This window comes from Pleurodeles waltl, chromosome 4_1 (genome assembly GCF_031143425.1).
Source record: "Pleurodeles waltl isolate 20211129_DDA chromosome 4_1, aPleWal1.hap1.20221129, whole genome shotgun sequence".
NCBI classification, from domain to species: domain Eukaryota; kingdom Metazoa; phylum Chordata; class Amphibia; order Caudata; family Salamandridae; genus Pleurodeles; species Pleurodeles waltl.
In genome coordinates, this window is record NC_090442.1 from 879,452,054 (window position 1) to 879,468,213 (window position 16,160).

A 16,160-nucleotide genomic window follows, 5' to 3' on the forward strand; every position below is an offset into this window, starting at 1 on the left:
ATGCGCCTCGGCATGAAGAACATTATGAAAGTGTTTATTGGTGTCATTGTAGGTTAATTAAAGCAACCAGTCAAGAACTGAGATGATAATGTAATACAGATGAAGTCAAGGCACATCTCTGCATTGCAAATGATTGTTTTAGAATGTGATTAAACTTTCAGTAAAACATTACAAAAAGAATATAAAAGCCACAGAACATATTTTGTCATGGACAGCAACAATATTTGAATTACTAAAATATATATATATATATATATATATATATATATATATATATATATATATATATATATATATATATATATATATATATTTATATATATATGCATATATATATATATAAAAATATAAAGTTTTATCAGCTCGACTTATTCAAGATAAACAAGAATAGTAAAATTCTATTTTCATTATGAGCAAAAATATGCCTAACCTCTCACAGAGCAAATACACTGGGGTCATGAAAAGTAACAATTCTTAATATCCCTGTTTGGATTTGCCAATACAAAAAACTTTTAGGAAAAATGATTATGCTGAACTCTACATCTGTATTTAGATAACAAAGTCATTTAATACACCTACACCTGTTCGTTCACATCACATTTAACTCACTAGTGTTGCACTGAATCATGTTTATGTTTTGCCCTGAACAAAAGTATGAAGGGGGCTGTTTTAGAGTTGGTGGTAACAGACGATTTACAGAATTTTGAAGAAAATGCTAAATCTGGAGGACAATTCACCAGAGGCATTTATACGATGCCTATGGTGTAGAAAATTCAACCAATGGGTTTTTATCCAGATTTAGTGCTTCCTCTAGAAATGCGAGAATTGTTGGCTACTGTTCAACCGTTAATCAGAGCTTGTGCATTACAAGTAGAACTTAAGTTAAAGATCATTCAAGGCAGACAACAGAATCACTCTTGAATACAGGAGTAATGATTCATGCATTAGGAAGAAGTTTAGGTCCAGAAAGAGCGCCTAGTTCAGGAAGTGGATCAGACAATCAATTCGTAACCTTTACACCTAGCCCTCTAAATCATTGCCAAATTCTGCCAGATAGCTTTTTCTTGGTAGTTTCTTCAGGTCACAGGGGGTACCTTTTGAGTCATGTCCTTGGAAATAGCACTTTATGGATTAATCAAAGTGCTTTTCAGCTTACCTCTACCTTTAATTCACTTTATGGCCACTTTGTAACACCCAGGGCCCCATTTACAAGGTCTGAGGTGCAGGGTGGCACAGCAAGTGCCCTACTGAGCCTCCCTGCGCAATGGAGAAAGGGCAGAAATGTGCTGTATCTACAAGACACAGTAATTTTCTGTCCTCCCCCCGTTGCACTGGCGCACAAATTGCTGTCATGCGCCAATACAGACATCCTTGCACCATTGTGCTAGGTTGCCTGCATTGTGGGGATGATTGTTTTTGTGCAGGAAGAGACACCTTCCTGTACAAAAACAATAACAAGGGGTGTTTTCCTCTTTCAACGTGTCCTGCAGAATGCAGCACACATAGAAAGAGATAAAAACAGGAAGGGAAATAATGATATTTCTCCCCGTTGCGTCAGTCTTATGCCACCCCAAAGGTGGCATAGGAATGTAACACATTCCCAGACTTGTAAATCTGGAAATGTATCACTCTCCTTCAGGTTGCATTGGTGTTGCGCAGGAACACCCCAAGCAACACCAATGGAATGCCCCTTTCACACAGTGTTATGCATGAAAGTGGTCCATATTTATAAGGCCATGAAAAGCCATGCAAGGTGGCTTTGTGTGGCCTTGTAAATATGGGCTGGCACACTGCACCACCAGACAATAAAAAAAATGATGCTCCAGTATCGCAGTGCGCCGCTAGGGTATTGTAAATGAGGCCCTGAGTTTAGCAAGACGTACTAAGGCACCTTGTCCCCAAAGGTGATATTGGCTCAGGATTTCCTCATGGGGTACAAGTGGCATCAGGTCCAGTTAATTCTCTGCCTGCAGTGAATTGTGTCTGAAAGGTTGATGAGGATCCATATACCTTCTACTTGTTCTGGAAGGATAACCCGTCCAGATTATTTGTGAGGGTGCTCTTGAAGGATGGGATACTGGGAAGAAAGCCAAGATGTGGGTAAAAAAACATTTATCCCTTAAATGTTAAGCCTTTATTGACCCCTTATGAAACCTGCTGATGGTGTGCAGAATGTTAATATTCTCATAATATTTTTTATATTCAAGTTGGCTTCAGCTGAGACTATGATCACATTTTGCAACATGATGCTAGTGGCGCGGGATTGAAGACAAGATATATATATATATATATATATATATATATATATATACACAAACACACACACACACATATATATATATATATATATATATATATATATATAAGTTGCATACTTACTAACATATTCACAACATTAAAATGATTTTATTTTTAATAAAGCCATTACAATTAAATCGTGGCAAAGGAAACCAACAAACGTCAGGTTATGCTCTTTCATCTCGAGTCTACTAGCAAAATCCACTTTCCAACAGTAGCTGTGAACCCAGCAGCTGTAAATCGATATTTCAGCGTGCCTTGTGCAGAGAAAAACTTGTAATTCCCACTACACATCGGAAAGCCAGAACAAGTGACGTTTTGGAAAATGGGAACATAACTTACGTCTGCAAAGTTAAGCATGGATGTTTACCAGATGGAACTTCCAGAAAAATGTAATGCTTATGAGGCGTACACCCATAGAGTACTATTACTTTAAAGGAGAATCTGCATTGCATTTCCCATATTTATCTGCACATCTAGTTATATTCCTGAAGGAGAATCAGATGCAAATCTCTTCATTGCGTAGCAGTAACCTAAACATACTTCATTATGAATGGAGCCAACGTGGCTTGTCTAACATTGGTTTCTCTGAGAAAATGAACTATCTATAGCAAATAAATTGAAACAATGTTGATGCAACATAGGGGACACACCTAAACATTTACAGGCCTTTCTCTTGACTACATGTTCTTTCCTGATCAGAGCAATCCACAGTCTCAAGTCTTTATTATAATACTTATTAATAGTATAATGAGCTTTTAAAACCCCACTTGGAATTCCTTTAATGTAAGCTTCACTAGCTGATGAGAATGTCACTTTCTCAACACAAATGATAAATAAATGTACTGGCATTCAATGCATCTAAAAAAAAGAGGCTATAATTCTACATTGGCCACAAAGTCTAGATCTGTGATGCAGTCAGAACACACAGCAATGAAGTACACTTTATATTAATATTCTGCAGTGGAATTATTTTAAATTATCAAACAAAGGGACTTCTCTAGGCACCATACATTATGAAATTGATTACCATATAAGGGGACTTTCTCCATATTAAATGCAATAGGTCAACACAGGTGTTCACATTTTACAACTCAATTAACATTTAGTGACCGTAAATTGGTACAGGGGAAAAGCAATAAATAGAATGGAAACATATTCATTTTGTTTCATAATTTATAGCATATTTTTGCATAAATGTTAAGTGCAGGTTAAAAGTGAACTGTGGTTTAGTACATTCTTACAATGGATTATTATTTCATATGGCTGTTTATCCGTGTAAAGTATTGAGAACAATGTCATTGGCCTCACAGCCTGTCTTTAAAAATATTGATAACACATGGATGAAAATTGCACAGAACCACACATTATTTTTACAAACAGCAGCTCCATGATGCCGAGCCCGTTGTCTGCTTTATAAAAAAAGTGGTTGTCCTGAAATGAGACATTCAGCCTCATTATGAGTTTGGTGGTCCAACTGCAGGAGCGTAAAACTTGCGGGTAGGACACCACTGCTATGGTGGTGGCATCCCCCCTGCCCTATTACAATATTCCCACTGGTCTGACCAGCCGGATCATTGTAATAGAGAGTTTGCGTCGATCAATCTGGCAGGAACCGTGCTACGAGATAACATTCGGCTCGCTTAAAGGAGCCGAGCGCTATCTCGCAGCACAAAGGGGACAGACCAGCACCCTCGGAATACGCATTGTCTGCAAAGCAGATAGTGAGCATTCTGACAGTGCTGGGCGGGGGCAGCAATGCCCATGCCATTGGCATGGGCAGTGCAGGCCCCCCCTGTGGCCCCCGCCACACCCTCACTGCTAACTTTTCCATGTCATTGAAACCACCATGGAAAGCCTGGCGGTGAGGGGAGTTGTATTCAGCCAGACGGCACTGAGCTCAGTGCCGCCCTGGCTGAGTACAACTCTGACTGCCATCATGCCATTGGGAACCATGTTCTCGGCGGGAACGGTGGTCCCCTAGCGGGTCCGCTCACCAAGGTTGTAATTGCGCAGTTTGACTGCTCGGAGTACGGTGGTCTGACCGTCAACGTGAGTGTGGCGGTCCTCGTACCGACACACTCATAATGAGGACCATTGTCTAATCAAGGCAAGCATGGCTAAGTCCATTGAAGTAAGGCAGTCAGTTTCTACATGAAACTAAGTTGATAGGAGTATCACTTCCCTTGCAGTGGATTCAGAATCCTGGCTGTGCGTAGAGCTGATACCAGTGTCCGAGTCAGTATCATTTATGTCCAGATTAGTGAGTCTAGATGGAAGATAATGCTCCCCTCCACTACAGCCAGTTACTCCAATGGCCTTTGCGAGTTTTTCACCAGAGGGACAAATCCTGTACTCTTTAATGTCACCAATATCAAGTGAGCTCAGTTCTTTGGTAAGGCTGTCAAATTCCTCCACCTTCTTTTGAAGTAAAGAGTCACTGTATGACAGCTCATTCTTAATGCATTTCAGGTGAGAATGGATTTTCAGACCAGACTTCATGCTTTTTTCCAAGTCATTTTTAATGCCTTCTAAATTGTCATTTTCTAGTTCATCTGTGCCTGCTCCAGAAGTGCTTTCACCTGTTGTTTCAAGACATGCAGTTTGTATCTCTTTTTCTATCTCTGCAGATAAATTTTCAATGAGAAGTTTGTGATATTTCAGTTCTTCCTCCATAGATAGGATGGCATCAGTATTACTTATGGGTGTGTCATGGACCTGTTTCTGTTGATGTAGGTTATGAAGTTCTGTCTCAGTGGTATTCAAACCAGTCAAAAGGTAAGCATTTTGCACATAATCTTCCCCATAATGTTCCTCCCTGTCTAAATACAGGCTTGCTTCATAGGCCTCAATTTCTGCATCAAGTTCATTGATTCTTTTCATCTGCTGGTGTATGGTGTGGTCCTGAGAGAGGATTAGATGCATGAGTGTTTCCATGCAATCTCTGTCTTGAGGGACTTCATGCCTAATCTTGGCCAACTTTCTGAAAGCTTTTCGAACAATCCTTTTCTGCTTCTCTACAGGTAATGTCTTGATGTAATGCACTGGACTGTTCTCCCTCTGCCATTCTACATTGCTGATCACCTTCGCTTCACCTGTCCTCCACAGTGGAACTGGAGGAGAAGTATTTGACTTCACCAAAACAAAATGCACGTTGAGTTGCTCTTTCCCCCATGCTTTCCAGAGTTTCAGCATTTTTGTCACTGGTGGCAGAATTCGTTCGTAGCTCTTCCATTTTTCCACAATACAATATTCACCTGGGTCTCCCAGGAGAAAACTTTTGTTTCGGTTTGTTGTCTGATGTTCCTCAAGAAGAGCTTCCACCACATCAGAGCAGGTTGTGTGTTTTGTCAATCCACACACAATTTTCTCTTCCTGGCAGACCCACACTACAATTTGCTCTTGATCAGATTCCATTTTTGAACTTTCTGATCTAGAAGAGAATAAATATGCTGAATAAATTATGGATCTCCATAGAAGTTAACACACACGCATAAAAGACTCTATAAATGTTTGGAAAGGGAAAAATATGTGTAAAATATTTATACAAGGTAGGATAATAAAGTACCAAAAACAAAAGTGAATAGTGATAAACTTTCACATTCACATTATAAAGTATGAATTTATAATATTCAGTCATTTGACGGATTAGAGTTTTTTTTTTACAGAAGTTCATAAAAATAGTTATTGATGACCTATTTATTGAATAATTTCCGCGCTTCCTGAAGTTTAGCAACAAGGTTTTCCCACAAAAAACTTTTTAGCAAGAAAATTCACCAGTAAAAGTCGAATCCCTCTAGTTTCATCCCGCTATAACTATTTTGTGCACATCTTCTACCATATTTTCTTAAAGAAAAACTATGCTAATGTGTACGAATGTGAAAATTATTGTGACTTTCTGTCTACACGTACATGTGAAAATCTGCTAAAAGTAGATTCTGTAACAACAAACCATACACCCGATTTTTAGTGGGATTATTGTCTTCATCTTTATAAGGAAAGTATGATTCATTCACCACAGATACGTAAATTTAAATTAGTACTCTTAAATATTATACAACAAACATCTGAAATTCCCAATACTCGAAGCGGAGCAAAAAACAGTACGGTGTAAATAAAGACTAGTGCTGATGGTGAGGTGATGCATACCATTATGAGTTTTGCCCCAATCTGCCACCATCACCAGTGTATCAAATTCCTCTGCATATAAAGAAAAGTTGGCAAGTGATGATGTGGATATTTCACAAACTGCACATGTTCACGAAGTGAAAAATGTGTGAATTTTGCATAGTTCCTCCAGCGTAATTTTAATAATATGCATCCCTACACATTTCATAAACTTCATGAAGTTTGCAGGGTTTTTCAACAACTTCATGAAGTTTATAGAAATGACGTTCCATGTCTTTTCATCTCTAACGAAAAGATGAAAATTTCTTTGCGTTATGACACTTCGAGGTGCAGTGTTATACTCTCTACAAATTGTATTAAAATTCGTTTCGTTTCTAAAATGATATTCAACACTTGTGCCTAACCAAATTAAATTCTATTGATTCGTTTGTGAAACCAAAATCACAGATTACTCAGGAAATACTTCAACACTGCACACTCCAGTAAAATGTACGTTACAAGAAATAGGAAGAAGAGCCTGTTTGTCAGAGGGCGGCGAAGTTTCAGTTCATTGTCATAATTTCTCTCTATTGTGGACCAGGAAAGCAATCCTCTTTAATACCATGTGGGCTCAGGAACACCCTAGAAGCTTTTCTCGGTCCATTTTCCTTTCATGCCATGAAGAGCATCCGAAGACAATAGATGGGAGAATTCTGGCTCTCTAAACTGTTAAAATTCCATAGGCATTCGCTGGTAACCTGTACATTCTAAAGCATCCCCCAATGCTCTGCATGCAAAGTGCTCAATTGTATGACAAGGGTTACAACCTCATCTCAGTGATCACCAACACTAAGCTTCATACAAACAAATTATACCTAGGGAATCATTGCAAATTAGACTCCATATGAGAAAACCTTACATAAAGAAGAAGCAAGAGATGCTAGTGCCTGACTGAAATTCCTTTTAAGAGGCAGGCACTATATGTTGAACAAGAGCAGTGGTGTCCAGAGTAGGTCCAAGACAGCCAGATCCACACCAGATTTCCAAGATGTTACTTTCTATGCAACATAAATTTACACTGGGAGAATTTAAACTGCAAGCATTTACAAAGTCAATATTTATCCAGAAAAAGACTCAACTCTCCCACATCTCGATTGGAAACGATTGACATAGATAATGCAACACATTTGGAAGGTGATAATGCGTCCATTTTCTTACGATAATGGCATTACTCCTAGTCCTACTCCCTCGCCTTCCTTTTAAACCAATGAGGCCTCCCGCCTCCCCCCTACACCCTCCCTTCCCCTTTTAAAACTCCCCCCCACCCTTACCTCCTCCTGTACAAAAACCAAGCCCAAGCAGCAACTCGGACAGTCCGTACCGGGAGGGCGGGAGGGAACGGAAAAGGAAGGCGAGGGAGTAGGACTAGGAGTAATGCCATTATCGTAAGAAAATGGACGCATTACCTCCCGTCCCTCCCTCGCCTTCCTTTTAAACCAATGAGACATAGCAAGAAAAACACAGGAGACGGACACTGAGTTGCAAGACCTTTTATCCATATCCTGCCCCAAGGACACCAAAACACCCTACCCCTATTACCTCATAGAGGATAAGACCCGGTGACCTAATACCGACTCCAAACTACCCAAGTCCGATAGCCGATAATGACGCACAAACGTCAAAGGTGAGGCCCAAGTGGCGGCCCTGCAAATTTCCACCACGGAGGTCCCTTGTAGTTCTGCCACTGTAGCCGCCATACCTCTGGTAGACCGACCCTGAATCCCTTGAGGAGGAACTACCCCTTTCAAGGAATAGGCCAACAGAATCAAAGATCTCACCCACCGACTCAAGGAAGCCGTGGAAGGTTTTTCACCTTTACGCGCCGGACCGAAATTCACAAAAAGCGAATCCCCCTTACGAAAAGACGCCACCACCCGCAGGTACTCCAATAAAGCCCTACGTACATCCAACGAATGTAAACGGACCTCTTCCCTTGAGGAGGGATCTGGACAAAATGAAGGAAGGATAACCTCCTGACGGGAATGGAATGAAGAATTGACCTTCGGAATAAAGGAAGGAACCGGAACCAGAACTACCCGATCGGGAAAAACCTTACAAAAAGGAAAGGAACAGGCCAATGCCCCCAACTCCCCTAACCGACGAGCCAAAGTAATGGCTACCAAAAAGAACGTCTTCAAAGACAAATGGCGTAAATCACAGTCCCCCAATGGCTCAAATGGGGCCTCTGTCAAAACATCCAAAACTAAAGAAAGATCCCAGGAAGGAAAGGAACGTACTGGGCGAGGAAACAAATTAACCAGACCCTGAAAGAATCTAGGCATCAGGTGCCCCTCATCCTGAAGATTACGCCACGGACCTCTGAATGCCTGAATCGCCGCCCACTGTACCCTCAGAGATGCTACCGACAAACCTAGATGTGCGCCGTCCTGCAGGAACTGCATCACTTCAAAGATAGACGCGCAGGTAGGATCCAATTCATGATTCAAACACCAAGAAGAAAAAACCCTCCACTGTCTACCATAGGAAAGTAAAGTGGAACGCAGCCTGGAAGCCAACAATGTAGAACTCAAAACTCAACAGGTACCCCCAGACCCGTCAAGCCCCTTCGTTCAACTTCCAGGCCGTCAAGTGCAACCTTCTCAACGACACCCTTGAGAGACAGGGAAATTCCAGGGGGGATGGACAAAGAGGCAGAGGCCACATCCTCCCTTCTGCCATCAGCCGTAACAACGGGAACCAATTCGCTCGCGGCCAAAGAGGTGCAATCAGGATAACCCTGGAGCCCAGATCCCTCACCCTCAACAGAAACGCCTTGAGAAGTTGAAACGGAGGGAATGCATACAACAGACCCCTCGGCCAAGGACATGACATCCCGTCCACCTCCCAGGCCTGGGGACACCGAAACCGGGAGCAGAAGCGATCCAACTTCGCATTTTCTGCGGACGCAAACACATCCAACACTGGAAGCCCCCAAAGCCGAACCAGATGCAGAAACAGAGATTTCCGGAGGGAGAAAAGTTGAGACGAAGGAATCACCCTGCTCAGAAGATCCGCCCGAACATTGACCACCCCCCGAATGTACGTAGCCCTGAGAGAAGGAACCCACTCCTGAGCCCACACAAAAATCTCCCTGGCTAGACTGAACAGAGCCCTTGACCTGGTCCCTCCTTGTCGGTTGACATAAGCTTTGGCCACTAAGTAAGAACCGCCGTCCCCCTCAGGGACCCCTGGAAATGGACCAGAGCCAGAAAGACTGCTCTTAATTTGCGCCAATTCGATGACCGACTCGCCTCCCGAGGGGACCAAAACCCCTGAACCTGAGCCGACACCATCCACGCACCCCAACCGGAGAGGCTGGCATCCGTAGTCACCACCACGGGCCTCAGAGGAGACAAAGAAACCCCTACCAGAAGATGATCTGCATCCAACCACCATTGCAACTCCCTGCAAATCAATCTGGACCCCGGAACCCTGTCCTTCAGAGACCCGGACCCCGGAGTCCACCTCTTCAGGAACCACGTCATTAAGCACAGGAGATGGAAACGCGCCCAAGGAACCAGAAATATCACAGATGCCAAATGACCCTGCAGCCGCAACCAAAGAAGAGCTCGTGGCGCAGTCAGTAATCCAACCTTCTTGACCAAGGCCTGGAGTACACCCAACCTCTTCTCTGATACCGACACCAAGCCTAGAAGAGTCTGAAACCGAGCCCCCAGAAAAACCAGATCCTGAGATGGAACTAAATCTGATTTCTCCCAATTGATAAAAAACCCGTGGTTTTGCAGGACCCCCAGAACTTGGTCCACCTGGCTCTGCAACAGGACCCGTGACTGGGCATGAATCAAAATGTCGTCCAGATATGGATGAATAAACACCCCTTCTGAATGTAGCAAAGCCATCAGGGGGGCCAGCACCTTTGTGAAAATTCGAGGAGAAGATTTCAGACCGAAAGGAAGAACGCAAAACTGGTAGTGTTCTTGATCCACGGCAAACCTCAGGAACCTCTGAGAAGATCTTGCCACAGGCACGTGCAGGTAAGCATCCTGCAGGTCCAGCGACACAAGAAAGTCCCCTTGCCTGACCAATGGAAAGATAGTCTGAACAGACAGCATGCGGAAATGCACCGTCCTGATCCAAGTATTCACCTCCTTCAGATTGCGCACTGGTCGAAAACCCCCTGAAACTTTCTGCACAAGAAACAGGACCAAATAAGTTCCCTGACCCCTCTCTTCCAGTGGAACGCGGGAAATGGCCCCCTTGACCAACAAGTCCCTTACTCCGTCCAATAATGCCCTTCTCCTTGACCCCCCTGAAGGCAGAGGGGTGGGACGCACCCCTGAATCCGGAGGAACTCTCACAAAGTCGATGACATAACCATTGGCCACAATGTCTAGCACCCAACGATCGTTGATACTTTCCTCCCAAGCTGAAAGAAAGTGACTCAGCCTTCCCCCAACCGGCCCTATGCCAGGCCCACAGTGATTGTCAGGACCCCTTCTTAAAACCACCCCGGTTCGCAGGAGCAGCCTTCTTAGGGGAAAAACGCGTCTGAAAACGCCGTTTCCTAAATGAAAAGGATTTGGCCTCCCTATTCGGAGAAGATCGGGAATGCTTCTTCCACCCTTTACTAGAAGTAGAACCCCCTTTATAAGGTAAGGCATGTTTCCGTTCCTTAAACGCCTTGGAAAGCATGGATGGCAATTGCTCTCCAAACAGGTTACGACCTTCAAACGGCAGTCTCAGCAAGGCCGCCTTCTCCCCTGGGTCAGCCTTCCAGGAACGTAACCAGAGGGACCTACGAGCCCCAATCAAAGCCCCCGAGGCCAGCGCCGAAGTACGGACCACATCCGAAGAAACATCCGCCAACAATCTGGCCTGTTGCTCCATAACAGCCAGGAGCTCCGAACATTCTGCACCTTCCTGAACAGCCACCGCCAGCTTATCAAAGTCTTGCACCAACGACTGGGCCGCATAAGCAGAATATATACCTGCCCTTAGCGCCAGATTCTCCCCTGCAAATGCCCTTTTAAGACCTGAATCAACTTTACGATCCGTGGCATCCGTAGGCACACAATCCTCCGGATTTACTGCCGTTTTGCCAATCAGGGTAGCCAAAATTGAATCCAGGCGGACCGAAGGAGGTAATACCTCCTCACCCTCAAGCAAATACAGTTTCTGCAGGAACCGTGGAACCTGAGCTTTATCCACATCTCTCCATTCACGAAACACCATCTCCTTCACAGGTCCCTGAAAAGGCATGGCAAACTTGGAAGGGGTCTGATATTGAGGAAATAAGTGAGAATCCGAGCTTGAAGAATGAAATACTGGGAAACCCAAATTGTCCCGAACATGTGCCATCACCTCCCACATTTCCTCTCTGGATACATATTTACCCCCAGAAGACGTAGATGGGGCCTCATCACCCTCACTGTCTGACGAGGACTTCCTTGTAGCAGCCGATGAATGAGAACTCTTAGAGTGACCAGTCCTGGTCACCCCTGCCTGAAGAGCCCTGGTAACTGCCACTTCAATCATCTCCTGTACCTCCTCTCTGGACATGAGGGGAGTGCCCCTATCCTGCAACTGTGAGCCCCCAGGAGTGGAAACACCAGCAGCACCCTCCTCCTCAGAGGAGGAAGATGAGACAATCCTACGCCTCTTTGCCTGAACCTTCAGCATGACTATCCAATAAACACTGTCTTACATCCCAATTCACTCCCCATATATAGGACCAGATGTAGGTAGGCTTTTGCACCTCGCAAACGGCGAAAAACGCCGTTTGCGAGGTGCAAAAGCCCTCAAGCGATGCAGAAACACATTTTGCGAGTCGGAACCGACTCGCAAAATGTGTTTCCGACTCGCAAATAGGAAGGGGTGTTCCCTTCCTATTTGCGACTCGCACCGCAATTTAAGTTGGTTTGTGACCGCGAAAGCGGTCGCAAATCAACTCGCAGTTACCATCCACTTGAAGTGGATGGTAACTCATTCGCAAAGGGGAAGGGGTCCCCACGGGACCCCTTCCCCTTTGTGAATGCTCACAAAATTATTTTTTCAGAGCAGGCAGTGGTCCTATGGACCACTGCCTACTCTGAAAAAAAGCCGAAACAAAAGGTTTCGGTATTTGTTTCTATTTGCAGCTCGTTTTCCTTTAAGGAAAACGGGCTGCAAAGAGAAAAAAAAAACTGCTTTATTTAAAAGCAGTCACGGAGATGGTGGTCTGCTGTCTCCAGCAGGCCACCATCCCCGTGAGTGCCTAGACTCGCTATGGGGTCGCAAACTGCGACCCACCTCATAAATATTTATGAGGTGGGTCTTTGCGACCCCATAGCGAGTTGCAGAAGGTGTCTGAGACACCTTTCTGCATTCCAAATTGCAACTTGCAATTTGCGAGTCGCAGGGACTCGCAAATTGCAAATCGCAATTTGGAATCTTTCGACATCTGGCCCATAGTGACTAGGACCTGCCCCCTAGAAATACACCAATCCCCAAAAAGGTCAAACATTCCTGGCCAAACAATAGAACTGCGGGCAGAACGCCCGTCCTACCAGTCGATACCAGGCATCTCAGCCCAAAAATCTCCAATCCGCAGCTCCTCACAGCTCAGCAGCGTGGTAACCCGGAAATGAAAGCCCCAGCCACAAAGGGCCGGTCGACCCCGTCGGCCGGCCCTCATTCCGCGTAGTTCCGAGCAGCCCGGCTGCTCGCCTTCCTTTGCGATCAGCTGCTGTACTCCTCGTGGAGCTCCGCACCCCGAGGAGCACCTTCAACGAAGACCTCCAGGCCCCGCCGTGCAGGTAAGGGAAAGAAAAAGACGTCTAGCGTGGGCTAGACGAAAGAAAACAGGAGGAGGTAAGGGTGGGGGGGAGTTTTAAAAGGGGAAGGGAGGGTCTAGGGGGGAGGCGGGAGGCCTCATTGGTTTAAAAGGAAGGCGAGGGAGGGACGGGAGGTAATGTAGCTCCTGAATATTGAGTCCAGGATATTGTGGGACACTAACATCATTGACAAAGTATTGAGGAACAAAATATTTAAAAGTATGTATAGATTTTCTATACCTTCCTCCACATTATGTACCTGAAGATGGTTGTTCTACTAAATATCGACACCAACAATAAAGAGATAGTATAATATTGAGGACAGAACACCAAGGAATAAAACAGAAAAACGTAAGTGCATCTGGGGATGTATTCGTTTACTATACCTAACTTAACATCTATGTATCTTAAATGTACCAATTAGGTAAATATATTTGGAGTCAGGTATAGAAAATCTAGACTTACTTGTCAATATTGTCTTGGTATTTTCTTTTCAATGTTCTGTTCCACCGATAATGTGGGTTCGATTTTCAGGGTGCACACCCTTGAAGATGCATTTATATCTTCAGGGTACATACGTGTGGGGTTAAGAATACTAAATCTATACTTCCCTCTTTGCGCTTACCTTTCAATATTTTGTCCCTCATCATTTTGCACACAATATTATTGTGCATGTTATTCATGTGCTCAATATTCAAGAGTAAAATCAAAGATGACGAGGTTACAATCTTGAGGGATGGATTTAAGCCTTGTCTGGGTAATGGCAGTCTTTTACCATTCAGCCCTTTTTTATCCGAAATAATATTTTCTTTCAATCATCTTTTCTTCATTTTGTAAAAGTAAACTAGTATCTTCCAGGTAAAAAATCATTTTAGTTAATAAAGCAGAGAGGCATCTCGTTTTGCCTGTTTGGTGAAATCCCTGAAAGTTCTTCCAAGATGTGCTTATCACTTACTAAATTATTCAGGGGTAAAGTACCCAACTCTTGGAGCACTATGCTCAAATATTGTGTTTGATACCATATTTTTGTCTCTGCTCTCATTCAAGCATGTTTTCCTTAATCTGCTTTATCCATGGTATTTGTTTCCGAATCTATTTCTGCAAATACCACCCTTCTAGCATTTTGATAAGGCATCCTGTGTTTTCTAACTATTTACAAAAAAAGATCACGCAAAGCATTGATGTCTATTTCTTTGGTGTGTTTTAAGTAGACCTAGCCAAAATTTTAATTATGACACCAAAATCCACGTAATTTTGGCCAAATCATGAGGCAGGAGAATGAAAACAGCATGAACAACTAGAATGTGAACAGTTGTTCACCACAGTTTTTTCTTTCCCAACCGTTTTGCTTTATTATACATCATTTTTCGCCAAAATTGTTGTATAATCATGGGTGTGCAGACTATGCATATTCTGCATACCCACAGTATTAATGTCCTGACCCTAACTATATGACTCCTCTAGAATTTGAGTATTTGTGGCCGTGCAAGTTGTGATGGTTCCCCTTGTGCTTTTCTCCTACAGGATAACCAGGGTTGGATACTTACACTCAGAAGGCGCCAATCAATATCACACCTGTGTATAAAATGACTCTGACTTTGGGGAACAATTAGGGGCATAATTAAAAGCACCTAGCGCCACCTGCTTGTCACTTTTCGTAACACCCCAGTGGCGCTAACCACTGCTCCATATTTATAAGGAGGTGTAACACCACTTTTTTGTTGCGTTACACCTCCTTGTAAGTATATTCCCCTCCGACACAGTTTTCTGCATCAGAGGTGCGTCCAAGAGGTGTTGCAGTGGGCGTTCCACCACAACACCCATTGCTTTTGATGCTACCTCAGATTTACGAGTTGTTGTAAACCTGAGGCTGCGCCAAAAACAAACGCCACCCGAGGGGTGGTGTTAGCATGGCAAACCGAGGAGGAATTATTTTATTTCTCCTCATTTTTTGCTTTTTCTATGCGTGCTGCATTCTGCAGCACACATAGAAGAAGAAAAATGCCATGGATGATTGTTTACGTGCAGGAAGGGACACCTTCCTGCAGATAAACAATCCATTCCCTCAGAGCACACACCCTTGCACTATAGTGCAAGAATGCCTGCGCTAGCGCTAGGCAGCTTAATTCAGCACCAGCGCAGGGGGAAACACAGGGGTGCCCTGTATTCCTCTAAATATGGCACAGCTCTGTGTTTTCTGAAGTGGTGCAGCACTGTGCTGCACCACTTTAAGATATATCTGGGCCTTAGTTTTTCTCTGACTGAACTGAAAGTAAAAAGCCTAAACCTACATACAAATGTGCAATCAATATAGTACACACAATCCTTATCACATGCAATCAATTCAACATTCATAGCCAATATTTGGACTTTCATAACACATCCAACAGCATTATAAACCCATCGATAAAACCACATACCATCACTAAAACCTAACTTAGAATTCGTGACAAACAGTATCCTTTCGCTATTCACCACACAGCATTGAATAACAGCCATATAGTTGACAAAGTGCTCCCAAATCAACAGCACTGTTAGATATCACAAAACATAGCCAATAGAAACACGCTGATAAAACAGTCACAAAGATAACCCACACTTACCCACACAGTATCGCATCATAAGACATCAACCTGGATTATGATGCATATATAAAAAACAATAAAATATGGCTTTGAACCTGACAAATAATCCCCCCAATTGTGAGAAAAATGATACGTTTCCATTCACACAAAACTTCACAAAGCTCTTTCTAGATCGAATTCATTTTTAGGGTCGAGACTGCGTTGCATGTGCTTGCGCATGCATTTTGCTTGCGAGACGCTTTAAGAGTTAGAAAAGGGCTTGGAGCCCCATCCATGTCACGTCAATGTCTTTCATTGGTTCGAGGGCTTACCTGTTAAAATATGCTTGCTTTCATTA

General features: G+C 43.5%; 1 protein-coding gene across 1 annotated transcript in view; it reads right to left on the minus strand.

Moving 5' to 3' along the window:
- Positions 1–338: 338 nt before the first annotated feature.
- Positions 339–16,160, minus strand: part of RASSF9 (Ras association domain family member 9) — a 136,069-nt gene continuing 120,247 nt past the window's right edge. Inside the window, exon 2 of the mRNA XM_069229627.1 lies at positions 339–5,731. Coding sequence (XP_069085728.1) covers positions 4,459–5,731 — 1,273 coding nt within the window. The 3' untranslated portion in view covers positions 339–4,458. The remainder of the gene's footprint in view (positions 5,732–16,160) is intronic.